This window comes from Pocillopora damicornis, chromosome 11 (genome assembly GCF_964200805.1).
Source record: "Pocillopora damicornis chromosome 11, jaPocDami1.2, whole genome shotgun sequence".
Taxonomy (NCBI): domain Eukaryota; kingdom Metazoa; phylum Cnidaria; class Anthozoa; order Scleractinia; family Pocilloporidae; genus Pocillopora; species Pocillopora damicornis.
In genome coordinates, this window is record NC_142680.1 from 9,495,404 (window position 1) to 9,523,228 (window position 27,825).

A 27,825-nucleotide genomic window follows, 5' to 3' on the forward strand; every position below is an offset into this window, starting at 1 on the left:
TAAGACTCTGAGTATCAATAAGGAGTGCCCTATCAAGTCAGCATTTTAGCTTCGGATTTAGAAAAACTCTTTATTGGTTTGCTACACATTGGGTTTGCGTTTACATATCACACAAAGACGTCCACAATTTCAAAGAAATCCGTTAATACTCAAGCCACCAAATATGCTCCGACGGAACTTAAATACGTAATTTGTTATGTAACTAATTTTGAGTGACATGTTCAATGGAAGGTCTCCCTTTTGTCTTGCTGGTCATCCACTACGTTTTTTTCAGGATTGTTCTGTCCGTCTTGCGAGCAGTACTCCCTCATGACTTCACAAATTTGACTCGTTCTCTGCAAGCGTTGAGGTGTAGTGCTCTGCAAGAAACATCAATAGATAAAAATTATTTTTAAAAAAAGAAACGTGGAATTTTCCATGTTAAAAAAATATGTTGGAGCCATTTTAAATGAGAGGTCAAATGAAAAACGCCTCCAGCATCCATGACAATTGTTTTGGAAAGGTTATATTTCATGTTTCAGTCTTGCGCTACTTTGAATGTAATGATCGACATTGCAATTACGTAGTAAAGTTAAGGGAAAATGGTGTCTCTTTCCACAAGTTAATGATACAAAACATATCTGCACAGTTTTTTTTAGTCATTGCAGATGAATAATATCTGCCTAGAGCGATTCAATGTACAGAGTAACTGCCGAAATCAATCAACGAAAGCTTCAAAGAAACATAATCAATTGGAACACGGTTTATAATTAAAATAAGCTCTAGATCAGATAAAAGTTGTAACTGAAGACATCTTGCTTACTCTAACTATTATTGCTTGATTTTCAAACGCAATGGGTTCATGTTTTAGTCTCGCCAAAAACCATAACCCTTGAACTTCAGGGACTGTGTGATTTACTTTGAGTAAAGAACATGCGCTCCGCGGCCACGAGTGATATGATGCATTAACACCTCACTCTAAAGTGTAATTCAAAACATGTTGTTTTTCTTAAGAAACCAAGTTTTGATTAAACCCCGCATATAAATTATTTCAGAAATGTAATCAAACTTCCTACGGAGACTTGCGTTTATTGTTTAAGGCCTGACCCCCAAGACATTTAAATTTGGCCCGAGCGATATTTTGAAATGCAGTTTGTATAAGCTGGCGCCACATATTGTAGTTCATTTGTAACCCAATTCAAACTCTTTCATTCAGCGACATATCTTATTTTTCCGCTCTCAATCTATGAAATTCTAGATTAAACATTCCCTGGAAAAAATAGATTTTCAAACCTGATTTTTTTCCTTTTTTTAAGACAATGTACACTCTTTATTGAAAAAATACGCCCATCGTTTTAAAGAAAGAAAGAAAGCCCAATTTGGCGTATGTCAAACTCTTTTTCCTCAGATATCTGTTTTGAATAATTATATATTTCAGAGAATTTAAATCAGACTTATCTTTTCCACTAGAATTAAAATTTTTTGCAAAATGTATTCTGTACCGAATCAGGCTATTCATGAAAATCAAGGGTTTGATAAAATAAATTCATTACCAGTGAACTGAAGCTATGTTCTTGAACTGAAAACACGGAGTACATTGTAATTCAAGCATACTGTGCATTTCCCAAATTATAACCAGCGCATTCAAAACAAAGATGATATTAGATAACTTTTTCATTGCATCGTAGAGCAAAAACAGAATGGGCTTTCGAGCGCTCGAGGAAGAAAATCTTCGTGGAATGTCATGAAAGTTATGTAAATATTATATTACAAAATTACGCTCTCTATATACTATACGCAGGTGAGAGTAATGTCCTTCTTTGATGCAGAAAACACGATTTCAAGAGCATCGCCAGCAGTTTGATAAGACTGATGATACCAGAACATAGCGTTGTAGGTCTTTGATAACAATTCTCGCCACTCCGTCTCAAAATATGATTATCCTACCTTGATGGTCTTTTTTCCTAACGATCTCCCTTGCATAAAGTCATACGGATTGTGTGAGTGAACATTCTCCGTGAGGAGAAGGCTCAGGGCTAATACAAGGAGCACTTTTTTGTGATTCATCGTTGTAGTGCTTCAGCTCTCTCTTTCAGTTGGGAATTCTTCTAAGGAACTGCAAACATGCCTTTTTAATCACTTTTCGAAGTTCCTGTTTTAGGGTGACGTTAATAGCTAACACATACATCACAGCAGCGAAACACTCAAGATAATCAAACAACTTATTAAGGGGGTATTTCCTGGGTGTTCAGCTAAGTAAGTGGGCGCCATATGTTGAGATAAATTAAAAAAGGGCCCACTAAAGTGTTTTAGAAGGCTTTTCCGCTCAATCCCCCTTATTTTTTGATATATGGAATTGCTACAGTTTCTCAGGACTGCCGTATAACACACACAGTCAAATAATGAAAATGGATAACTTTTGGTCATATTTGTACAACTTTGTTTACAATGGCAACTTCGACAGATTTACTTAGGATTACTGCACTTTGCAGGGACAATCACACTTTCGAACTACATGCTATTTATCAAAACCATACAATAAAATTTTGAAATGATTAATTTTATTTTACAGAGACAAACTAGTAAAAAAAAAAAGACAAAGGAAAAAACCACATAATGATACCCAATGACTTATGATATGAAAGCTCCTGCCAGTGATTCCTAAGCTATATATGACTCTGGATTTTTCTTTCAAAGAAGCATCTTAATTTTTTATTATCAATGGTTTCCTGTTGCCTTCTGCATCGCGGAAACAATTGGGTTTGTTTTAAATTACATTTGCGCGTTTACTTAAGAGACCCTTTTCCATCGATCTGTAGTCGAGGTAATACCAAAGTTCAGCAAGAAAGTCTTCCTTGAGACTGTTTACAGCAAAGATTCCAATCCAACATCACACGTTCCTGCATGTATCGGGCAACTTAACAACTCAAGGCGCCAGCTTTTGAAAAGGCATTAAAGATGACATTTTCTCGTTGGCCTGTTTCAACACGATCGAAATTGTATGTGAATTAGTGTAAAATCCATTTACGCTCATTCTGTGGCCTCAGTAATTCATTTTCATCTAAACAATAACCTTGAAGAAGATTTTGAAAGGCTCTAAAATACCGATTTGCGGCACGCCGACTATCGCTTATCAAATCACAAGGGTGTTTCTTTCGGCACTAAAAAGCTTTTTTTACAATTTTGGGTCGAAGTTATCGTCAAAAGGGAGGTCTTATTCAATTTTTTCTCTTGATTTTACCCCTTAAATCGACATTCGTGTTGATAAAGAAATGAAAAGCAAATATGAGTGGAAATTCAAGATTGCTGTACCTTAAAATGAAGCTTTAAAGAAGATTTATAGTACATCTTTCGTCAACTTTGAAGATTTTTTATACAAGTTTAATGGGTATGTAAGGCTTTTCAATGCAAATCCGACGCTAGTGAATGTGCTAGACTCACAAACGAAATCGTGCTTCAAAAAAATATAAAATCCCTTGATCTACTGTAAGGGTTCTGTATCGAGCGGCTCATTGTCTCATACGAGAGGCGCCACGCTGTTCGTTATAGACAACAGAGAAGAGACTTCACTTCCTTCTTTGAACCGTTTCCATTTGCTTGAAAGCTTCCATTGTCTTTGAAAAATCAATCGAAGAAAATTCAGACACCCACTTTAATCTGAAAAAGAAAAACCGAAAAAAAAGTAGTTCCTAACACGCACATCTTACAGGTGCAAAGGATTTCCTTTATTATCTGATAAACTTTAGCATTAGCAGGAAGACATTGTTGATACAACTGTTCTTGGGAGGAATAATTTGATCTGAGAACATATTGATTAAAAAGAAAATTTCAGGAAGGAAAAATAAAATTGGCAAGTGCCGTGCCTTAAATTTGCAACTATTATGGGAATGTATGTATTGATTTCAGTTCAGTGATACAGGATACGAATATGATAACAAGGATTGGATCGAAACTATATTTCTCAATTATGATAATTTTTTTTGAGCATCTTCACTTATAACTTACTTTACAGGATACAAAAATTATTTTCCTACCATCAGTCCTTGAAAAGTTCGCGTTTTTTCAAAAAGGGTGTAATGTTGCACAAGGTCAGTCACTCTTTCTATAAGTAAAAAGAAAACTGCCTCAAGTACTGGAGGGCAAATTACGAGTGAAAAAATAAAGTAAAGAAGTGAGTTAAATACTCAGAGTTTTTTTTTCTTTTTATTCGCTCGAGGCAAACTTAAACTGCTTTTCTTCGTTCTACGGTACAAACTAGAACTTACAATTTTTCTTCCTTAAACCTTAGTCTGAACACACGATGCCTATGAAATTGTGGTCCTAGAAGCTATGAAGGACACTTGTCACATGAACTTAGCAATGGCCTTGCTTACTGTCAAGAATAGGGAAGCAGACTACAAGAATTGATATAGATTTTTTTGGGGGGGAGCAGGATGCTTTCTTTTTCTCACGCTCAACGGATAATGAAAAAGGATATTTTATTTTATTGTTTTTTTAGAGGGCACGGTAACGAATCTTGCAATCTGATTGGTTCTTTACCCGGTCAGTATTTTCCTATCTCTGCCCACGGGCCACGGTAACGCTTTCGTGAGTCGCCGAGTACATCCCAACTTTCGTTGTCATTTTTCATAAATATACCTCGTTTTCCGGCTGGGCAGTATTTTTAAGCAAACACGTCGGTCACGACCTCAAGCCGATAAATAACTTATGAATCCTCTCTTTTCTCTCTATCAAATCACTTTGGTTGACAGAAAAATATTGGTTTCAGAATGAATTTGTATAAACAATAGTGTCATTACGTTGGTTGACAAGCGGCCTAAAAACCGTCTGCAATTAATTTTAATCGTTCACAAAAAGTACCCAGAAAGTTGAAACGTGAGGTATTTGGTTACAGTTAAACTGAACGATGGAACTTTCATTCATTTAATATCTGAATTTTCTCGAGCAATTTGTTCATAGTGAAAGAGCGAGCGAAGTTTTAATTTAAGTTCTACAACAAATATACGCTCCTGGTGAGTCTTTCCAATTCCGTTCAATTTGGACATTTGTACCTTAAATTCCACAACAGAAATTAACGGAATTTTTTGAGAAAAGGCCGCATTACATTCCCTTGTGTCTCGTTGGAGTGTGCCGTTCGAATTTAGTTTTTGTGAAGGAAAGATCAGAGTTAAACACGCCATTACAGCAAACAAACGAGCAAACTCTCACAACTACAAAATAAAAAAATTGAATTTACTCACAATTACTTTCCTCGCCGTTTACTTAATGAACAGAGGTAAATCTTCGTACATGAATGAATGGTCGATGAGAGTAAATAATACTTTCCGTTAGATCATTAACCGATTTTAAAGAAAACATTGTTGTGACAGTCCTTGCCAAACTAGTTCTGTTGGTTTTCAAATGTTCCTACGCTTTTTTTTTTTCTTGCGCTCTCTCTAATTGACAGGTGTCAGATTGTGACAGATACTTGTAAAAATAATGTTTCAAAGTTTGTTTGGAAGCCTTTTAAATCACCTTTATCGTTACGGAAATGAAAATGTTTCGCTGAGGCATTTCTCTTAAATTTGCATCACCTCTATTTTAACTACCATTTACCCACTCAAAAATTGTTCAGTTTATGGAAGATCTTGCCGTATTTACGTCCATAAATCATTCGGGTTCTTTCGGAAAGAATTTCGTCAAGTTTAAAAACAATAAATATGTTATTTACCGGCTAGGGGTCGGTCCGTATGGTGAAAAACTGTGACCTCGGTCTTGAAAATGCTGCCCTCGGCCTACGGCCTCGGGCAGTATTTTCAAGACCTCGGTCACAGTTTTTCACCATACGGACCTCCCAGCCGGCAAATAACATATATTGCTTACACACCAACCATGCCCAAAACTTATCATCTTTCTTTCTGCAATATACTAACAACACGCTTTTGGCATTAACATTGACGTAGATCCCAGCAGTAGACAAGACACGAGTCACAAAATAAACCACATGGCTTAGTTGTCGTGGCTCAGTTTATAGGGAATTTGTAAGGATAGGAACTGACGGAGGTTTTTGTCGGAAAATCTCATATTTTCCCATCATCTCACGTTTGTCAATGCAATTAACCCTTTGCGTACCAAGTGGCCATATATGGCCACTTAAATACAGACCCCATTCGGGCGGCCTGAAAAGAGCACTTTGAGGGGCTGGAAACTAATACTACATTTCAATGTAAATTACATAAAGTCGTTAATTAGTTTTTTCGAGGATTTCTTCCATCGAGCTTGTTTTTGGGCGAATTTTGAGGCTTTTTGTGATTTGGACGTTTTGAACGGGGAGATTTAAAAATGGCGGCTCTTGAAGGTGATGCTGAACTACATTTCGACGATCAAAACAATGTTGAAATTCAATTTATCGACGAAGAAGACTTGCCTTTAGCGAATTTCATCGAGCATCGAGCCTCTGATGAGGAATTTTACTCTGGTGCATCGGAATCAAGCTCTGACGATTCTAGCGAAGAGTTGGAAGAGGAAGATCACACTGACAACGAAGTGGAATTGGATGAGGAAGATTGGTCTAGAGAAATTGGACGCAGAGTAGATATTGAGTTTAGTGAAGAACCTGAAATAAATGTCACTACAAGAAATCTGAAATCGTGTTTGGATTTTTTGGAGCTGTTTTTCACACAAGAGGTATGGCAGTTGTTAGTTAGTCAGACTAATTTATATGCAGAACAGAAGAGAGGGCCAACAGAAAGCTCTGTTTGGTATCCAGTCACAGAAAGTGAAATGAAGGCCTGGATTAGTCTGTACCTAAATATGGGGCTGGTTACTAAACCGAACCTTAGTTCTTACTGGAGTACTGATCCTGTCCTAAGTTCTCCTTTCTTCCCATCCGTGATGTCCCGAACTCGATTCCTACAAATTTTGCGGTATCTGCACTTTGCTGACAACACCCTTGCTCCCCCACGCGACTCCGCAGACTACAATAAGCTGTACAAAATCCAGCCTTTCCTAGATTTGGTCATAGCAAGGTTTCAGGAAGTGTACACCCCTGAGCGGCAACTTGCCATAGATGAGACTTTAATTAAGTTCAAAGGCAAAGTGCATTTCAGACAGTTTATCCCTATAAAGCCAGGAAGATTTGGAATAAAGGCTTTCACACTTGCAGAATCCACCAGTGGCTATGTGTTGAACAGCAAGATTTATACTGGCAAGGAGAATAATGAAGTTCAGAAAGACTTAGGAAGGAAGGCAGTTATGTCTGTGTTGCAACCTTATCTAGATAAGGGATTTTATGCCTTCATGGACAATTATTATACTTCTGTTGCTTTGTTTGAAGAGTTAGAAGAAAGAAAAACCCTTGCATGTGGCACAGTTCGGGCCAACAGGGTAGCCTTACCAAGAGAGATTTGTGGTGTGAAGGAAAAAGCAGTGAAAGATCTTAAAAGAGGAGAGTGTTTGTACAGGCAAAAGGGAAATTTGACTTGCGTGACATGGCGTGACAGGAAGCCAGTTAGTGTGTTAGCTACCCTTCCCACCAGTACAATGGACTCGAGCCCAGTTCAGCGGTCAGTAAAAGTAAATGGGAAGTGGGAGAAGAAGCAATTTTCTAGACCAGGTGTTATTGACCTCTACAACACCTATATGGGTGGTGTAGATGTGTCTGACCAGCGAACTGTCGCATATGCCAGACTTATGAAGGGGTCAGTCTGGTATTACAAAGTGTTTTTTTATTTGATAGAGGTGTGTGTATCAAATGCACACATTCTCCACACCAAATCCCAGAATCATTCCAGTCTAAGAGCACTGCAGTTCAGAAAGGAGCTGGTCAGCACATTAGTTCAAGGCAAGTGCTTTCGAAGAGACACGGGATTTGTGGAAACTCCTGTTGCTATCCCTGACATAAGATTCAACCGGGATCATTTCCATTACCTTGTGAGCAATGAAACAAGACTAACTTGCAAGGTCCATATCCAGAAAGTGAAAACAATATACAGCTGTGCAATTTGTGGTGTTAGAATGTGCCCTGAGCCTTGTTTTCAAAGGTACCACACGTTGCGAGACTTTTACTATGATGATGAAAGTCGAAATGGTCCCCGTTGGCTAAAAGAAGGAAGAGGGAGGCCATATCAAAGAGGAAGAAGAAGATCATTAAGAAATTAACTCTTGGTTAATGTGAGAGCATAGTTTTGTGCAAGTGTGGTACATAACTATTGGCTATATAACCGATAAAGAAACTGTTTGCATCTTTTGAACATTTCTTATTTCATTTATATTTTACTCAATTTTTACTTTATGAAAGGCAATTATTAATCTGTCTTAAATTCTCTAAAAGGAGGGTTATTGCCCTAATTAATATTTCTTACCTTTTGAAATTGTGTTAAAAGGTGATTAGAATTTCAAGTAAGAAACCAAAAGTTGGAATTGTTTGTTTAGAGCTGGTGATTTCAAAGTTCCTTTAGAAACTTGCATAATTATGCAAATTATGCTTATTGTGACGTCACAATTTTGACATGTGTCAATTTCTATAATTGTTGTGAAAGTAAATTTTTAATGCACTTCCCAAATATATATAGTTTTATAGGGTTTTGTTGTAAAGAGCAGGCTTGACAAGCATTCTTGTATAATGTACTCATTTTTGTGACAAATAAATACCACCCCCCTTGGTATACAAAGGGTTAATGTTCAGAATTACTTCACTGATATAAGTTCATCACCTAATGAAGTAGCATTTTCTTCCGTCGCCGTTATCAAAATCTTTCGAAAAATGGAAAAAGTAAAGTGAAATAATCATTATTTCATCTCTTTCTTATTTCGATCATCGAAATAAGAAAGAGAATGATATTCTCTATTAAATTAGGATCCCAGAACGTCGTGTCGACATGATATATGTCTACATACTCATTACTGCATGAGATAAAATGTATAAGAAGAATTGTTGGTTCCAACTGACCAGGCGATGTTCTTCATTAGCTTGACCTCAAAGAACATCTTGACAGCGTCGGTGAAATGTTTCGATCTAACACCAGACGACAGGTCTGGCCACTTACGCCTTCATGTAACTGTGTCGGCATGAATTCTAAAGCTTTGATCATCGGTCTAGAATTCTCCAACGCTTCCTTGAGGAAAAAGAAAAAAATTTTTTTTGTCCAGCCCACCTACACTTGCAAAATCAAGTTGATCATGGAGGAGGGAAAGACATTAGATTTGTGTTCCTAAACTCAGCACGATCTAATTACCCATAAACCTGGCTATTAAAGGCTTTGCTGAACACGGAGAAGGTGAAATAGTGACGTTAAAGAGATCAGTACTGAGCAAAGCAGCTGCTGATCGTGAATCGAGCGTTTTGATTTATGTCATTTGAATTGAATCTGGGACGTTGAACGTTTTTTAAAAGGCAGCGACGGCAATTGCAATTTTTAGTACAATTAACGACATTCTCAGTGAGCGAGCTTAACCATCGGAATCTAAACCTTGTAGAAGGTGAACTTTTAGATATGAACCAATGGTTTAACCCGACACTCTATTCATTATCCTTAAACTGATTTTTTTTGTGTTAGTTGTTTAGCAGCCCCAGAAGCCTCTTCAACCTCTGAAGCTACCCGTCTTGAAAAAATTGATTCACAAGACTCTTTCCAAGAGTGAAGGATCGAGGGATGTTCAAGTATAATTGCACTCATGGTAACTATGCAAGTAATCATCTTCCTGCGTGTACTAGTAGGCAAATTTTTAACAGCAAAACACATAATTCATATGTAACTGTAACTTTGTGTGTTGTATTCCAGTGTATCGTGATGCGGTGAGCTGAGTTGTAGATAAATATATATATATATTTTTTTTGTAGCATTTTACTCTCTTTAATTCGATAAACTGCTGGCATAAATTTATTAAAGGTTAATTTTAAAAAGTAAGTTAGAAAAATTGGAAGTGGAATCTTAGAATAATAGTTTTGTCCAGAATGCTTTTTGTCGGGTGAACAGTGAGAAGTCACACAGGTAAGTAGACTATGATAGCCTAGTTATTGTCATGGCATTTGACAGAATCTGTAATTTCATTGCATCATACATTTCCGTGTGTATGCCAGCCATGAGATAAAATCTCTATAATTCGCAAACCTTTTTTTTAAATGCCATCTTTAATCTTTTGGCATTTATTGTTGATACGGAATGCCAAGATGTTTTTCCGCCGTATAGTTGTTCGCGCATGCTGAGTAAGAAAGCTTGTGCGAACTGATGTATGGTCACGTGATAGACCAAATGTTTTCGGTCTGATTGCTTACTATCATTAATATGTATGGGCTTCGCTGTGTGAACACTGCGAACCCAGTTTATCTTCTGCTTTACTAGCCGAGATGAAAGCACTCAAAGTGAAAAACTTAGTTTTCAAGTGATTTTTGTATTGTAGTTCCTCAATTTTTATGACAAAAGTTTTTTTCTTTTTTGTCTTTTTTTTTTTTTTTTTGACACTGAGTTTTTTTTTTCACCGAAAGGCTATGTATTCCAAATTCATTTTTCGGAGTTTTAGCGGAAAGGAATCGTTTGTTCTCCTTTAAAAATTTAAATCTTGATTTAAATCATCCCAGTAGTAATTTCGAAATAACAGTATAGGTAACGTCTTTTAACTTTGTCTAATAATTCAAAGGTATTCATCTGTTCTAGATGAATTTATGAAACTCATTTAAAGTGAAATACTGAATGTAAGACGATGATGTTTCAACCAATTTCGAGAAGTTTCGTCCAAATAAATATGGCCATTTAATAACTAGTTCATTTTGTAAAATCTACCTCAGTCAGAAATTAGATGTCATGTTTTACTAAAAAAAAAAAGGTTCAGTTCTTGGATGGGGGGTAATTTATTTTCCGCACTGTATTTTGATTGAAAAACTCCAGGTTGGGAGACACCACGCAAAGAAACATTTTATGTCAAATCTGATACTAAAGATTAATCGAAGCTCCGGGGTGCCAAAGTCACAATAATGTTTTGGTAACAGCTTCCATTATAGGGAAGAACAGTAAATTATATTGGTATTGTCTTTTGCGTTTGGCGTTCAATAGTTTGTTTACATAAAAAAAGATTAGAAAAGAGAGTGCCTCTCACCTGCTCTGAAAGTAAATTAAGACAATCATGCAAACACGAAATGTTGAATAATTATCAAATTGGACAAAGAAAGGTCAATAAAGAGACATTTCCTTTGCAAACAGCACACGAGACATTAGATTGACTTTCCGATGTTCAGCATTATTAGCTGATAGATAATTTTCAGCTTTAGTTACGGTTGGCTTTGTTAAGATCTGGATTAATACAGAATTCTTCCCTGAGGAAAAGTGAGTATGTTTTTACAGGTTTATGGTCGATTACATCATCAATTATGCGCGTCTTCTCGTTGTTTTGTTTCGTTTGCGACAATCTTTGTTATCTTATAATCTTTTTTTCTAATAATATGGCTTGTAATACCTGTATTTCTCTAATTCGCGTAAAATATCATTATTGTCACTTATGTAGGAGATATAAAATTGACTTAAAAAAAAGGAGACGTTGTGTTTTAGAAAAAAAGCCTAACATTTGTTACAAGCAGAGAGCGTGAAAAGAAAAGATTAGCTAGATAAAAAAATCTGAGCTTATTTCCCAAGAGGAATCCGAACCAGAAGTGTAACGATTTTTTTGGTGGACGCTTTGCCATCAAACTACAGATAATTGTCGGTTCACTGCTTTGGCTAGAAATTTTGCACACATTTGTAAAATGTCGTGAGGAGTCTAATTTTTGATACCAACAGAGCTAATCCAATAAGGCGGGTATTGAATTGTTTACTTTGTTCATCACTGCCTATGGAGTCGATGTCCAAAATATAGCCTTGGAGCTTGAGCACAAATGTTGTTGAGAGGTGGACGGCAGTCTGAAGTCAAAGGTTCTCATTTCTTGCGCTCATAACAGCATTTTGGTACACACAGTTTTGTTTAAATTGCAAATAACGAGACGATCGAAGACCTTAAGGTCGGCACATTGGCGTTCAAGCGTGCCAGGATTAGTTTTCATTTTCTTCCGATTATTGTCCACGTCTCGAAAACGCATCTACTTAAGTTCTCTACTTTCTGATGTGAAAAAAAACAACAACAAAACAACAAAAAGAAAACAATCATCACCAACAACAACAACAACTAAGATTTGATGAATAATTTTATTTTGTCAACAAGCAGGTGCCTGTGAAAATTTTCGGACAACCATAAGTTACTCCTTACATAAGTTACTCCCAAAAATTTAAGATTTGAAAATATGCCCGAATAATTTGAAAAATGTATTTTCCTAAGAAAGGTTAATAAACTGTACAGGTGTCATGATCTTTTCGCGGCAAATAGCTTGACCAGGAGATTATACTTCAACTTGAGCGCTTTATTTTTCGAAAGTAAATGAGTCAATAACTCATCTTTGAAGATGAGCAACGGAGAAAAAAAATACCTTGGCCAAAAATAAAAACAAATCAAGGAATAAAAAAGTGCAAACTTAGTAGTGGTCTGGTTTAACAAAGAAAATAGCGGGACAAAGATAAAAAGTTAACCGTAAATAAAATTTCTGGTGGCAACAATGGAAATGATATCAACCGTTAGCCGTAAAATGCCCAAAATTTTTAACCGTGAGCCTTAGAAGCCAAAACCCCATTAAGACCCTCCTAACTAACCAATGAGAAGTAAAGAATATTAGAATTTATATTTCAATGAGATTATTTCTTCTTGGCGGCCTCGGTAGCTTGGTTGCAAATTTTTCAAAACTCGGACCTGACAATTGATAAAAAAAAAATCTCTCAGGAATACAGGAAAATGCGGACAACCTTTTAACATTGATCTCTGGAATTGACACCATGCAGTTATATTTCGTCAGAGATGACGTTTGAGGAATACGACGGAATGGCGGCCGGCATCCTTCGCTTCAGAAAAGGAAACATCAGAATATATAAAAACTTACTCTTATAATTTACTTACTTATAATTTTGAATGATTTATAGTCTGTGGTACTTTTCTCGAAAAGGCCCGTTCACAATGTTTTAGATTCTTTTTTTGAGAAGGCAATCGTAAAACTTGAGAATAACCTTACGTAACAGTTATTTAGTTCTGCGCAATCCTGACTTTTTTCGTAGTTAAGACCCCCCTCGAAGTCTTAACGTTTTTTCTGTATGAACAACGTTTGCTTTGACCCTGAGAATGCCAAACATACGCAACAAACGCAATTAAACGTGCTTAAATAGCTTAATTTCAATTGGGTAGGAATGTTTGACAAAAGTTAAAAGTTAAATGTCGGTTATTCTTTGTCTTTTATGAAGAAACATTATTTCTGTCTTAAAAGAGACAAATTATGTCACGTGACATGTTTGGTTCATTATCTCTTTAACTGTAAATCCCCGTCAATCATTCTGGCCAGAATCACAAAGGGGCCAACAATCGAATTTCAGCAACGTTGTTATTGATATTCATTACAGGCCATTTCGACACCCGATTTTGAATTTCCTTTTTATCCAATCAAAGCAAGATGAATAGTCACGAGACCAAAGTTTTAATCACTTACAGCAAATATCAAGTTAAGGTTATCACTTTTGATATTGTTGCCAAGTCTGAAAAGTTATTATTGTTTTGAGATTTTATGCTAATTAGGCTTCAAGCCATGCCTTAACATGCTTTAGTGGAACAATTTCTGTTAGACGAAGTGAATATTTACAAGAGAGCATCGCATTTTCTCTCGATGTCTCCCATTTTATAGCCAACATATCCGCTATTATTATTATATTTTTTGATCACTTCTCAGATCTTTCTAGGTACAAATGCCACGAAAGAATATTGTCTTCATGGTTGTGCTGGTTTTGCTGACTAGTGTACTTCAAAACCATGCAAGTCAACGGTGCAGAATAGATTCATATTCAATTTATCAAATGATGCTGAAGGGCCACACTTTTAAGACGTTTAAGGCCCAAGCAGGTTCGCTCGACTGTAGACATGCCTGCCTCGCTGACATAAGATGTCAAAGCTACAACGTGGTGATATTTGAAAACCTATGCGAGTTAAATAACAGAAGCAAAGAGGCTAGGCCAGAGGACTTTATCAAGAGCGAGAACAGATATCACTTTGGCAAAGTTTCTGAAAGAGGTATCGAAACGAAAAGCATAATGTTTTCTTTAACAGGTGCACATTTTGGAAACTGCTGCAGAATACTAGCAGACAATTCCAAGACGCACACTAAATGTATTGATCTTCTTCGTTATTGTCTATGATAATCATCACTTTTTATTTTCCATAAAAATAAACCAAGTATGATTAATTTATTCCAGTTCCCCTGGCTTCCATTCCTGAACTGCCAGCTTATTCATGCAAAGAGATCAAGGCCAGTGAACAAGAACAAGCGGTCAGCGGAAATTACTGGTTGGATCCCATACGATCGGGAAATTCCATTCTAGCTTATTGTGATATGGACACTGAAAGTAAGGAGAAGTATGTCTAGAAAAACTCAAAAGTACTGATTTTAGTTTAATACTAATATTGCTTATGGTACTTCGCCCTTACGTTACTGAAAAATGCTTACATTATTAACAGTACTGACACTACGTTAAACAAGACTGGCATGGTTCATAATTCTAAAATTGATGTTATCTATGGAAAACTGCGTATTCCTGATTGGATGAAAACGTGTAGAGTTTTAACACGGGTACGTGTTGTAACAAATAGCGCGCATGTGCAGTCAAATCTCGTCTACCTTGACTTTCTGTAATGCTTTTTTCATGTGAATTATTAACAAGTAACAGCATGTTACTTGTGCAATTTGGTGTAAATAAGCTCTTGTAAATTTTTCGAAGACAATAAACTGCACTCGCCCAACGGACTTGCGCCATTTTGTTGTCGTTGAAAAATGTATTCGTGCTTATTAAAACCAAATTGCACTCATCATGCTGTTACCTATGATAGGTGCATTCCGGTTCTAGACTACATATGAGACTAAGGATCAGAAGGGAAAGACATATTGATTATCACCTACTTATTTACTCTTGGTCAATTAGACGGTGGTTACGCCTTAAGTCCCTTTGAATAAATTGTCGGTGGAAACTTCAGAGACTCTTGCAGTTCTCTCCCATCGACGTGCGGAGGAAGGCGCATAGAGTAAAAAGAAAGGAATAACTCACGGTGTGCTTAGGGCCGATGAGAATATGTTTTTCCCCTCGCAAGAAGAGCTCTCCATTTTTGTTTAATAGGGTTGAAAAGCTCGGAGAAAACGTCTCTTAAAACCAAACAGGTCGAGAAATTCATGACATGGTTGTTAAATCATTATTAGAGAAATGTCTTTTTTATGTAGTTGCTGATTACTGCGTCAAGCATCAATGTGCAGAACACGCCATGTGCGTTAATGGGGACATGAAATACACGTGTGCGTGTAATTCGTCGGGATGGACTGGAAGAATATGCAAAACAGGTGATATGTCAACCTTTTTTTATGTAGCACCTTTTTCTGTGTCTTCATTGATAAAGTAAGAAAGGTCGGGAATACGTTTGAAATGAAGTGCCACGATTCAGTCACTTCCGAGGCTTAGATTGCATATCGCGAGTCTTTTTCAACCGCCAACAGATGAGTTATTTTTCCCCTGTTACATGCGTTTTGAGACATCACTCAATAACGGTTGGGTTGACTTTTCGTTTGTTTCTTTGCTTTTGTTTTGTTTTTTGAGTTGTTTTAAGATGTAAAATTCATTTTCTTGAGACATCAGGTACAATCTAGCAATCGTTAGGGCTGTTCTTCTTTTTTCTGTTCTTTAGTCCATTTTTTGTCTTAATTTTTTTTAAAATCATAATCATTACAATTTCCCCTAATGTGATTGGTGCATTATCTGCTTTATTTTTCACTAATCATTCTGTACAATTGTAATCGGACAGTTGACTGTAATCGGATAGTTGAAGCAGCCCATCATACTAAGTCGACTTAGCTAAATCTACCAATCACAGAACTGATCACAAGAACCATAGCAACAACCACCTCTCCTGACCGCTTTGTATTATTATAGACCGAATTGAACTTCACACAGTGCTATTACCATTATTAATTACATAATTTCGAGGGCGGTTTTCAAAAAATATGCAGACGTTTTTCTTCTTCAGAGAACAAAAAAATTACACGAGCTTGTTTATGAAGGTCGAGTACACTATGTAGTCTTTGAGAAAACTTGCAGGTGTCTTTTTTTTTTCAAATTGGACGAGAAAAATCATGTGATTATCTACTGTTGATATAGGTGTAAAAATTTCAATATAGGTTTTTGTATTATAAATAAACTTCCGAACACCGTGAAGATCAAAATACATCTATACCATGGAAGTTTCGGTGAGCGTTCAGTCAAAACAACCCCATTCAATCAACACAGTAATTGTTATTTTTATTATTATTATTAGTAGTAGTAGTAGTAGTAATAGTAGTAGTAGTAGTAGTAGTGGTAGTAGTAGCAGCAGTAGAAGTACAACTATAATTTTTTAGAGTTTTATAAGTCTCATAAAGGGGCAAAAGTACCCCTTTTCCTCTCTGTAGTTCTAACTGATCACCTGTATCAACTGTATCACTAACCAATCAGATTAAATCATAGCGGAGCTTGCAGCGTGCAAAGCGTAGCCCCATAGTTATAGGGAAAAAAGTAGCTCATCAAGCCGAAAAAATTACGACCGTACGACCGACAATAAAAGGTGCTACTTTTAGCACGCGGGGTCAACTGCATTGCGGGCACTATTTAGTCATTACGTAATGAAGGGGTAAGGGAGAAGGTAATGCGCAGGCGCGATTGCGTGAGTAACTTGGATGCAGATGACAATAAACTGCGCATACTCAAGCGCCTAGCTTTAGTGCAGCGTACCGCATGCATACGGTTAGGGATTACACGTGGGCTTCACGTGGGCTAGTTGATGTGAAGCCGCCCATGCAAATAGTTTGCAACCCGAGTTTTGTGCGGGAAATTATACCGGTTTAGGTTATAGTGGAACAGTAATTCTCAGTATTCGAAATTTCTTATCAATTTGCAAAGCAACAATACCGGCAGAGCTAAAGCTTTATCAACTGCAAGACATTGTTATAATTCAAGTTCGTGGAGGAAGTGAAAGTAAGCTGGAAAGGAAGAGACAAAGCGACCAAAGAAAACAAGAAGTAAAAAGCGTAGAGTGAGTCGAGAAAACGCGGATTAGAAAGGACGCTAAATAGGCAAAATACAGATAGAGGAACGCGAAACAGAACAAGAAAAGGCGTGAGTAAAAAGGCGAATATCTAGAGAAGAACAACGTCTGAAGGAAATATAAGGAGCTCTAGAAAACAGACTGGAAAGAAGTCATCAACAAGAAGAAAGTGAACTCAAGGGATCCGAGAAAGAAGAGGAGGTAAGTCGAGTCTTATCTCCGTCTTCTCTTACGCTAAGGTCCAGAAAAATTCAATCTTTTTTTTACCAATCGTCGTTTGATACTAGCTTCAGTTCACAATTCAAATCACGCTTCGGTTAAAATTTTGGCATTCAACGCTTTAAAACCTTCGCGCCGGTTCATCGCTTGAATATCATTTCAAAGTGTTCGTGTTTGTTAAGTTATTTCTTGTCCTATCGCTTGGAAAGTCTAATACAGTCATGGTAGTTAGGAAAAAGAAGTTATCTTGCTAATTATTTTTTGCCTAAAAAGTTTTCTAATGATGGCAAACGACGTGAGCAAGTCTCTATCATTCTCTCTTCAGTTAACAATCGCATAGTTTACTTTATTCATTTTAAAAAATCGCGCTTGTCCAAGATGTTTTGTTTTACCCCAAGAATGAAGAAATGGCCCTCCCGACAATTGAAATAGGATGAGCTAGAGTCAGCGACGTTCATGTTTACACTAAGTTTCATGCGGTAATTTAATTTCATTATACTTTAATGCTCGACATGCCCCGTCATTGTAAAGATGTCTTTAAAAACATATTTTGGTAAGGCTGCAGTTCTTTGTTGATCTTTTCAGCCAAAAAAGGCTACTAGACGCACTGAACCTTAATTTTTATGTACACAAGGCACCCTCCAAGGTGGAAGAATAGAAGACGATAGAATGCTGTTTACGAGGCACTTGCATTTACAGCAATTATATATTAAAAAAATAATGCACATATATAAAACTGATTGCATGATGTCTTAACGAACACATAGAGAATTTTCCTATTCACCAGTAAGTTAATTAGATTTTGGGTTCTACATTCAAACTGGGTGAGATTAAATCTATTCGTATCATGTTTAATTATGGTTTGTTTACATGGAAAGGTAATTGTTATTAGATTATTAGAGCTTCACAGACGGTTTGTTGCCGTCGTAATTAACATTCATAACGAAGTTTCATTTTATATAGAATGTGTCAAGGACTTTTTTCCTTTTCCTTCAATACCATTTACTATTTCTAGAGCACAATGAAAGGAAGCAGGTTATTAAAAAATTATCGTTTTTGACCGAAGTAATCATTTGAATATGTGAGTAACATTTGTTTTCATTTGCAACAGGATGATCAAGCTGAAGATAGCCTCTAAAAGGAGTGCTCTTGACTGTAACAACAAGACTAATTTGAAGACTTGAGCACTTGATAAATATACCTTGGCTTGCAGTTTTGATGATTACAGCTTTCTGCGGTAATTGAAATGTCAGTCCCATGCAGGAACCTTCCACATGATCTACACAGTCACATATTATGAGATAACTGAAAAAAGTGCATTTGTGTTGGTCGAACTATTGTTAGTACAGTACCACCTAGTGACAAAAACTAATGATTTCCTGTGAGTACGAATGTTTGGGAGAAGTTATGGTGGTAATTGACTCTATGTTTGCTAGGATGCATATGGTTTGATGATTGTAATATATATCTTTAAGCTTTCAAACTTTCAACTTTGTGTTATTTTTTACTGTTTAACATATCTTTTTCCCTGTGCCTTAAGCCCTCAAAAGTTGAAGCAAGTGAGTCTACAACCTGACTTCCTTTGTTTGAAATTTTGTGTTTATATAATTTTGCTTTATAAGTTATATCATTGTGACATGTAATATCATTTAATTGCACTAAATACTCTTGCTCAAGCTTTCAAAAGTGCATGTGGTTTCTCACCAATGATTATATCCAATATATACAATCACATACTATGTGCATGAGTAAAGTTCTCTTTTTAAAGCACTGTCTTAAGTTTAAAACTAACGGCAGACCTTGGGTTGTGGTTTGCTACAAATTCTCGGTCATAATTTTCTTGTAAAACAGTGATTTTTCCCATTATCAGTACAAACCTGGTCTAATGTGTACGCGAAGGTTATTGTTCCAGGTAGGCTTACCTTATGAATTAGATGCGAAAATTTCTTGATCCTGCCGTCGCATGAAAGTTTGACTCAATTTTACCTAAAAAACCTAAACTGAATAAATAGAAACTTAAAATTTCTTTGTTTTACTTTTGAGGTGTGCATCAAAATTTTGAACTGCAGTTTTAAAGGAAATCTCTATGCGTGCGTGTTTTCAACATTAAAAAAAAAACAGGATTGTGACTAATTCGAATAACTTTATTACGTGCCGTACAGGTACTGGCAGGTGTCATGAAAAAGTTTGCTTAGCTTTTTCATCGCTATACATTTCATTTCCTATTTTTCAACCAAATTTACATTCTTCTTTTCACTAATATTTTATTATGTGTAGGGATTGGTCATGGCTCTAAAAGTATAGTCAAATTGAAGTTTTGCGCACAGCATATGCATCAAATTTATATAATAAAATATTGTATCCTTCTTAAATCTAGTTTATCAGAATAAGAATGAGTTACCAGGCACAAGTATGGCTTTCACGAGGATAGGTTTCAGGTTCAAGTTTTGAAAAAGTCAGATTCCCTTTGAACTGCTGGCCTGCTAAAATCCTAAGTTCCTCGTCAAAACATTGGCAAGAGGAGCAATTAGCAAATTAATGACACAAACAAGCTAGCCTATTCCCTCATACAGCCTCGTCAATCCTGTTAGCTTATTCTGGACATGGCATTTTCGACATGGTGTAATTGCCACAAATTTTCTATTTCCCTTATTAATTATTTGTGATGGTGTTTACAAGTTGTGGAAAATGGTTGGGTTGAATTATAATACAAAGACTTGCCTGTAGATAAGATGAAAACTTTTGCATATCAATAAAATGCATTTTTGTGTTTCATGTTAACATTAATTATTTGCAAACATAAGAGAATACCATCTAAAACTTTTGAACCTCTGCAATATAGCCAATAACAACATCCACTCGACTTTTAAACTGCAGCAAAAACTTGACTGAAGTTTGTAATTGATTTCTCTAATGTACAAATGCAATCCAGGTTTTATCTTTATCAATATCCTTATGATCGAATCCTAAGTCTCTCTTCGCCATCAAGTTTAATGATGACATTCTAATTCTAGCTTGTCTTGCTTTTAATCAAACTTTCGCAGCGCAAAAACACGTTAGACAAATTTCGTATTTCAGTACCTTGAGTTGATATGATTACGGACAAATGGATAAAGGGGGTAAGTTTCTAAAGAAACTGTGGTGCTGCCTCGGTGGGAAAGTATACGCAGAGCGATGGACGGAGGGCTAACGCTCGAAACGTCAGTCTTTTAACTCTTTACGGTGGCCAATTTACGTTTTAAACTCAGTTGATCACGTTAAATTACCCTAAGATTGTGGACAGTTAGCCTAAAGACACTAACATTATATGCAGTTACAGCAGAGATTACCGAATTATATAAAAGAAAAATCTCTAAAAAAAGACGCCGTGTATTTCTAGCCAGAGAACAATCATTGACGAGAATAGCCAATAGAGAAAAGTAAAAACAAACAAAAAAGGAAATAGTTTAAACAAGTGTTGAATTCTACTTTTCTACGCTTGCCAGAGAAAGTTGAAACGTTAGGGAAAAACCGTTGAACATGCAGTCATACTTGGCAACTTCAAGAGAAGATATAAGAGAGAACTCCATGCGATTCTGGCGTATTGTTTTACTGACGCACTGTTCTCACTTATATACTCTTCAATCGACCAGTGATGTCTTAACTCGAAGTTGTTTACCGTCGTTTCTTTAAATTTTGGTTCATTTTCCCAGACGGAAATTGTCAGTCACACTCAATAGAACATAATTTCAACTAGGGCTGACATCATACAGTACATCTTCGACAGCCAGTGCCGAAGAGTTTTATTATAGTTTTCATTATAGCGAAGGGCTCGAAAAAAAAAACCTAACAAGAGCTCCACTTTTAGGCTTGGCTAAATCTAGATATTATCTTTCGTATACATCCACTTCAACTACTCAAATGAAAACGGCATGACCCACGTGTATCAGCTGATTAATGTATGATCTTCACTAGATATTGACGAATGCACAATCATCATGATTAAGATAGCGTTTGTGAAAATGATGATAACGATACTGCTGATGATAGGCAAATCCATAACAGTAGCTATAACAGCAGCTTTAAAAAAAATGAACATTGTTAACAACACAAGCCACTAGGGTGGATCTAAGAGGAATTGGTGCGGGAGTGCACACGCTCTATTATCTTTCGTATACATCCACTTCAACTACTCAAATGAAAACGGCATGACCCACGTGCATCAACTGATTAATGTATGATCTTTACTAGATATTGACGAATGCACAGAAGGTTCTCACAGTTGCCACAATGACGCCAGTTGTAAAAATACTGCAGGTTCATACGTTTGTATTTGCAATTCAGGCTACCTTGGAGACGGGTTTAATTGTATTCCTGAAGGTAAGTAACAATAGTGTTTATGTAACTAATCAATGCGATGAATAGGAACCGAAATGAGATGAATTCATATTAACCCTTTCCCCCCTCCCTCCCTCACATTCACCATAATTAAGATAGCGTTTGTGAATATGATGATAATGGCACTGCCGATGATAGGCAAATCCTATAATAGAAGCTATAACAGAAGCTTTAAAAAACAATAACAATGATTTCAACAAAAGCCACTAGGGTGGATGTAAGGAGGGGGGGACGTAAGGGGTGCACACGCTTTCCCCCACATGTGTCTTTCTTAAACGACTAAAATAGAGCAATAAATTAACGAAAAAGGCTATATGGTTTATTGATGTTGAAGTAAAACATGAGACGAGGTTGAAGAATTTTGTTAAACGCCTTAAAAATTTATAGTTTGGCACTGACGTCTTGAGCATTAGCTCTTTTAGTCGTCAGGTCGAGAAGGCGTCCGTTACGCTATTCCTTAGAGATAAATTCCCCTTCTAAGAAAAATCCTGAATCCGCCCCTGAGCCTCTGAACTTCTCCCCCTAGTGACAAGTCTCAGGGCAATACAAACAAATACTACCAACAAGTACATAGAGGTTTCTTTCAAAATTTCCCCTGGGTTTGAGCCATATTGAGTGGTTATTCACGGAACAAAACCAAGACTTTGACCTCAGGAAAACTGATTACTTATCGGATTAGAAGTAGGGGAAGCGGGTTCGAACATTTAACCGTAAAAATTGATCATTGAAATCACTGACGGTCATGTTTTTTTACCGCTGTATGTGGTGTTTCTAATCAAGTGTCCCGCTCTCTATGCCTCTGTTAAGGATTTGCGCACTGGGTTAGGTGACTCTGAACGCATTGGTTTTCCGCTTTGTTATTTCAGAATGTCAAAACTATAAGTCTCTGACAACTAAAACAAGAAATACAAAATATTTGGCAACATCAAAAGAAGATCGACTGTGCGATAATAAGTTGGGTCCTGGATGGTTCCGGTTTCAAGGAGCCGCAGGCAAGGTGATGCCTACTAAATGCATTTCCTGGAAAAGTTGTGGTACCCTTAGACCTGGATGGTTGAAAGATGGCCATCCCCGCATGGAAGACGGCAAGGTATCCAGGAAGGTTAATTTTCGCTCTATAGATAATTGTGCCTTTAAGACCACAACTATTCAAGTGCGAAACTGTGGCTCATTCTTTGTGTATTACCTACACAACGCACCATCAGGAGGCTGCCAAAGATACTGTGGCACTGATTAGATCATCTCTAGATAATAAGGAACTATTTCTTGCTATTTCTTGAACAACCAATGGTATCATGCGAAATCATTCAGGGGCGTATCCCGCCCGTACGCACGTAGCTCGGGCCTACAATTTTTTCTCGCCTGCTTGAATTTTATGATTTAACTCTTGCAAATGTTGAAACAAAAATGGAGCTCTCAAATAGAGTTTAATAGAGTTTTCAAGTAGAAAAGAAGCAGCAACAATAAATCTCTTGTAGTTAAAACACTAGGGCAATATTCTTCCAAATCTCTTAAAATGCTACCAAACCATACCATGTACAAGACAGGTACCAAACTGGCAGTTTCGGTGTCATGGTGTTTTCTACTTTTCAAGGTCAGGATATGTGGAAAATAAAAATTAAAAAAAAATTAGTAAAGAAAGTGGTACTGTCGATAGATAAATAAATCAATCAATCCAGTGCAGCGTATTACCGGGTTTTCTCAGGGAACAGGCATACAACAATTTTCAAAAGCTGACTACGCTGTTGTTATATTTCCCCTTACAAACCAAATAATAACACTTTATGACTTCTACCACCGTTCAGTTATGAAAAGTTGTGAGAACACGAACTAATTAAGGAATACATCACACTTTCTATCCATTTACCGTCGTCATAAACCATCTGAGATGCTGAGAGAACACGAGAAAGTTTGAAATCACTTTTGGAGTGTTTTCCCAACATCCTAAGTGGGTTGTTACGCTGTTAAACGGATAGAGAGTGTAGTCTATTGTTTCTCTGATATATACCTTGAAACAAAACACAACATGCTTCAAGAAACAATAAGTTTTTGACCAATCAAGGCGCTCGTGATAATTAATTTATCTCATAAATTTTCTTCAATGATTGAAATAAAAGGAAACAAATGGAAAAAAAAGAATACATTTTGTGAAGAGATTGTTATTGTGATAAAATAATAATGATAATTATCGAAGACTTACTGACATATTCAGGCTACATATAAAATATAATAAATAAACAAAATAAAATAAAAATTAAAGTAGAACTTATGTGTTTCAGACAAGGTGTAAGAAGCTAGAGATGCAAAGGCATTTTATTAACAGAAAATAATTGATGAAAAGAGGTACACAGCGTTACCGTTCTCATCTCAGCCATGAAATGTTGGCGTTCCATTTTTTCCGACTGCTTAATAACCTTTTTTAATTCAATTTTATGCATAATATTTTTTGCAAGCGTCAAAATATATGGCTCTCAGCCCTTACAGATTTTTCTGGCGTGTTTTTTAAGTATAATTGGAAAAACGACTATAATTTTTTGGTTTCTTTATTTAATTACCACTACCAGCATATTTTTAGATTCTTTGAAGGGAGCACTACTATAGTCATGACCTACTTGGTCTCTATGATTGATTATATTCGTGAATTGTCATTGATAATAAATTTTTTTAGTTCGTTACGTAATGTGTCTAATGCATGGCATTTTTCATTTTTCATTTCGTTTCATAGAAATGAGTGAAAAAAATATTATTTGAGATTCAGCTAAATGGAGGTTATAACTAAATTTCATCTCGTTTCGTACCGTCAATCCTGCATATCGACCGCTTCATTTTACATCTCCGTACTTGTAACACAGTAAATCCTTGCAATCAAGGACAATTTCCTTCAAGAGCTCCATGTAAATGATTCAGTGAGTGTTTTTATACGAGAAAATTGTAAAGTGAACGTTAAAATCAATCAGTAGAGTGCAAGTCACCAGTGAATTAGTTAACAGAAAGTATGCTTACAGTGTAACTTCTCTAGTAAGCTTTGTCAAATTTTGAACCTCAATAAAAAAAGGGAAACCAATCACGACTTGATAACTCGCATTTTTCCAGACTTTCATTTACGAAAAATGTTCCATGAAAAACGTCGTCGAACTGAGACAGCAGTTGTTAAAAAAAAAAAAAATTTTTTGAGGGTTTTATGTTAGTAGTAGGTGTGTCGTTTAGTTTTTTTAATTGAGTTGATCGCTTGAGTTTTAGACTTTTATTAACGAAAACTGTTTCATAAAACTGTCGCAAAAAGCAGCAGCTGTTGGAAACGTGATTTTTAACTTTCGTTGATGCATTTTTTGTGGTAGGTATGATGCCTCGTTAAGTTTTCATTGTTTAAATATGAAATTTCCATCTTTTTTAATCTTTACGTGACTGTCTAGTATTTCTGTTTCGTAATTAAATGGGTGAAGTTGTCAGCAAATCACTAAATTTTAGTTTGTGATTATAGCTTTATATAGTTTGAAATGGACGCTTAGTTAGAAAGATTTAGTTTTTGAGAGAAAATTAAAGTTGAAGGAGAACTACGGCGGAAGAGGTGTATATCAATCAGGAATTGCCGTCCAGTCTTTTGGCCAGAAAAGTGACTTCATTGGTTCCTTACTCTCATTTTGTGAATAATTTTATACCTTTCCCCTAAACACAGTCATAGATGGTGTTTTACGGCCATATGTGAAATAAAGGATGGAAAATACATTAACAACTGCATCTACCGATTAATAGTTTTTTGTTTGCGTTTGTCTGTTGATCTTCCGTACCATTTATTCTTTGAAAGAGTAGTTTGATCGCTTAACTACGAGTTCGAAAAATTGGAAATTTTGGCAATCCTTAGTTGCAGTTGCAACTGACTCTTTACGGTGCTGAACCTCGTATCCATGCTCACCATGCTGAAAAACATATACCTGGCCATTTCTTTTGGTTTCAGGTGCGTTGCCTGGCAGACGAAGAAAAAGGCCTTGATCGTAGTAATTCTGATCTGGTTTATCTATATCCTCTTGGTGTCCCTGCTGGTAGCGCCTTTAATTGATATCGATCTTGGTCATTCTCATGTTACAGAATACAGAGCAGAGATTTTCGAGCAATCGAAGCATTTTGTGGCTGCAGCTATATCGTTGTTCCTAGCCTGTAGTGCAATTGTCTGTTGCTTGACAGTTCGTAGTATAAAAAGATGACGAGGAAAGAGGGAATACACTTTTATCAATCATTTAGTAACTACAAAACATTGCCTACTGGATTTAAAGGACGCAGTTACCCGCCTGCTAGGTTTGCTCAAGGTTATTGGTAGTTTGACCTCCGAGCTTTTGAGTTTATACAAAATTAAAAAATCCGTGTAAGGCTCCACCATAACCACGAGCTAAAACGCTAATACGTTTAACCATGTTTTTGTACGTGGCAACCATGATTTAATAGGAAGATCCTTTGTATACACGCACAACGAAAGTGCAAAGTTTTTCTATAAGTTTGACTTGAAAAAATTGAAATTTTAAAAAGAACTCCAGTTTTTAGAACTCTTCATTACAAATCCAATGAATTCGGTTTTTTTCCTCCTACGTTTATTCACTCTTGGTTTTTGTTTTTCACTTTGAAAACTTTATCAAAATTAGGCGTAAAAGATAGAGAATAATTTAAAAGCTTCATGTTAAAAGATGGGTTGGTTCGGTCCGAACTAAAAAATTTCCATCTAATCACCGAAAACGTACTACTCATTGTTTTAACCATGCGAATACACGAAGTTCAAAAACTGATTGCTTCGTTGGTGCCAATCTATACATTGAAAATCAAATAGCAGTTGATGTATCTGGGTGCTGTTACTAAGTTTCCTCTTCTGATTTTCAGAAAATAATGCCTTGATCAGCATTTTTTATCACGTTGGCCACAAAAATGAAATCATTGCGAACGCTAATCATCTTTTTTTTTTCTTTGCAGCGAGAGGAAATGAACCTCCCTACTTCTCAAGCTGACCTTCGACTGAGAGAAGACAAAAAGCGGCCAAAACTATCGCCATTATAATTTTTTCCTTCTTCTTCTGCTTTACTCCTACGGTCGTGTTCGCAACAAACGTTTTTGAAAGAGAAAGTGAACTGGTCTGTGAATGGGTTCCGTTTTTCGCTCGTAACAGCGTCGGGGTCTCGAGCGTAGTAATTCCTTTTATCTGCTACATTCGTTCAAGTCGCTGCCGATCTGCAGTCAAGCAGTTCCTTAAACAACTCTTTGGGACAAATAATTATAAAGAGAAACCGGACTGTCATAAGAAATTTCAAGTGCTGAAGATAAGCAAGAGTAGGGTTGGTGACGGAAAAACCCTCGACGTCCAAATGAAAGGGGCTCAAAGATGGAAGCCTGTGTTCATGCCCTAACTGTCTTGCCTGAAGCCCAGGAGATGGGATGGGTGCGGGCAGATTCTCAGAAGATTTTTGGGAACATTCGAACTTATGCATTAAAGTATCATGATAAACATTAGGATTCCCCGTCTTAATGCGAAGGCATGCTTCGTGTTGCAGAAAACTTTTGTTTTACTTAGTATTCTTTTTTTATTTAATATACATTTCGTTCCAAATAGGACTAGCATCAGTTCATAGATTTAAAAAAAATCTTTACCACGTAAATAAATGTGGATAGATAATCGAGATAACCATTGAACCTCTTGTATCGCACCGGAAATAACGTGTCTTGTCTTTGCCCAACTCTGAGAGCGTGGAGCGGCGAAGACGCGAGATACCAGTATCGCGTCTCGCGGCTTCACCATGCTCACAGGATACGCGTGATCTCACTATCTTTAAGAAAAATAAGAGACTGCTCGAAGTCTGTATTCCGTTCAACCATTTCATAAGAGTGACGTGAGTCTTTCAATTTAGTGAGAAAGTCACAACCCATTCTTTACCTCACGAGCGTAACCACCGACCACTCACGAATTACAGTAGGCTTCTCCTTTGACGCGGAAATTGAAATCGTATCGAATATACAAAGTTATAGTGAGTTCCTTTAGATCTCCCGAACTTGTATCGCGTTGGAAACAAGTACAAGTACAGGAAGAAGTCGTTCATTAGCGAGACGTTCATTATGTCT

The 27,825-nt window shown here is 36.6% G+C and overlaps 1 protein-coding gene and 1 long non-coding RNA gene across 2 annotated transcripts; one reads left to right on the forward strand and one right to left on the reverse strand.

Moving 5' to 3' along the window:
* Positions 1-50: 50 nt before the first annotated feature.
* Positions 51-2,153, reverse strand: LOC149037370 (uncharacterized). The gene is made up of 2 exons (XR_016181261.1): positions 1,927-2,153; positions 51-359 (listed from the first exon to the last, which is right to left on the reverse strand). It is a non-coding gene; the product is annotated as an uncharacterized LOC149037370 (long non-coding RNA).
* Positions 2,154-11,139: 8,986 nt separating this feature from the next.
* On the forward strand, positions 11,140-23,868 carry LOC113671399 (uncharacterized). Its single transcript, XM_089188042.1, has 6 exons — positions 11,140-11,279; positions 13,748-14,085; positions 14,268-14,417; positions 15,284-15,400; positions 21,583-21,711; positions 22,596-23,868. The coding sequence occupies exons 2-6, from the start codon at positions 13,764-13,766 to the stop codon at positions 22,964-22,966; spliced, it is 1,089 nt and encodes a 362-aa protein (XP_089044168.1). The 5' UTR covers positions 11,140-11,279; positions 13,748-13,763; the 3' UTR covers positions 22,967-23,868.
* Positions 23,869-27,825: the final 3,957 nt, after the last annotated feature.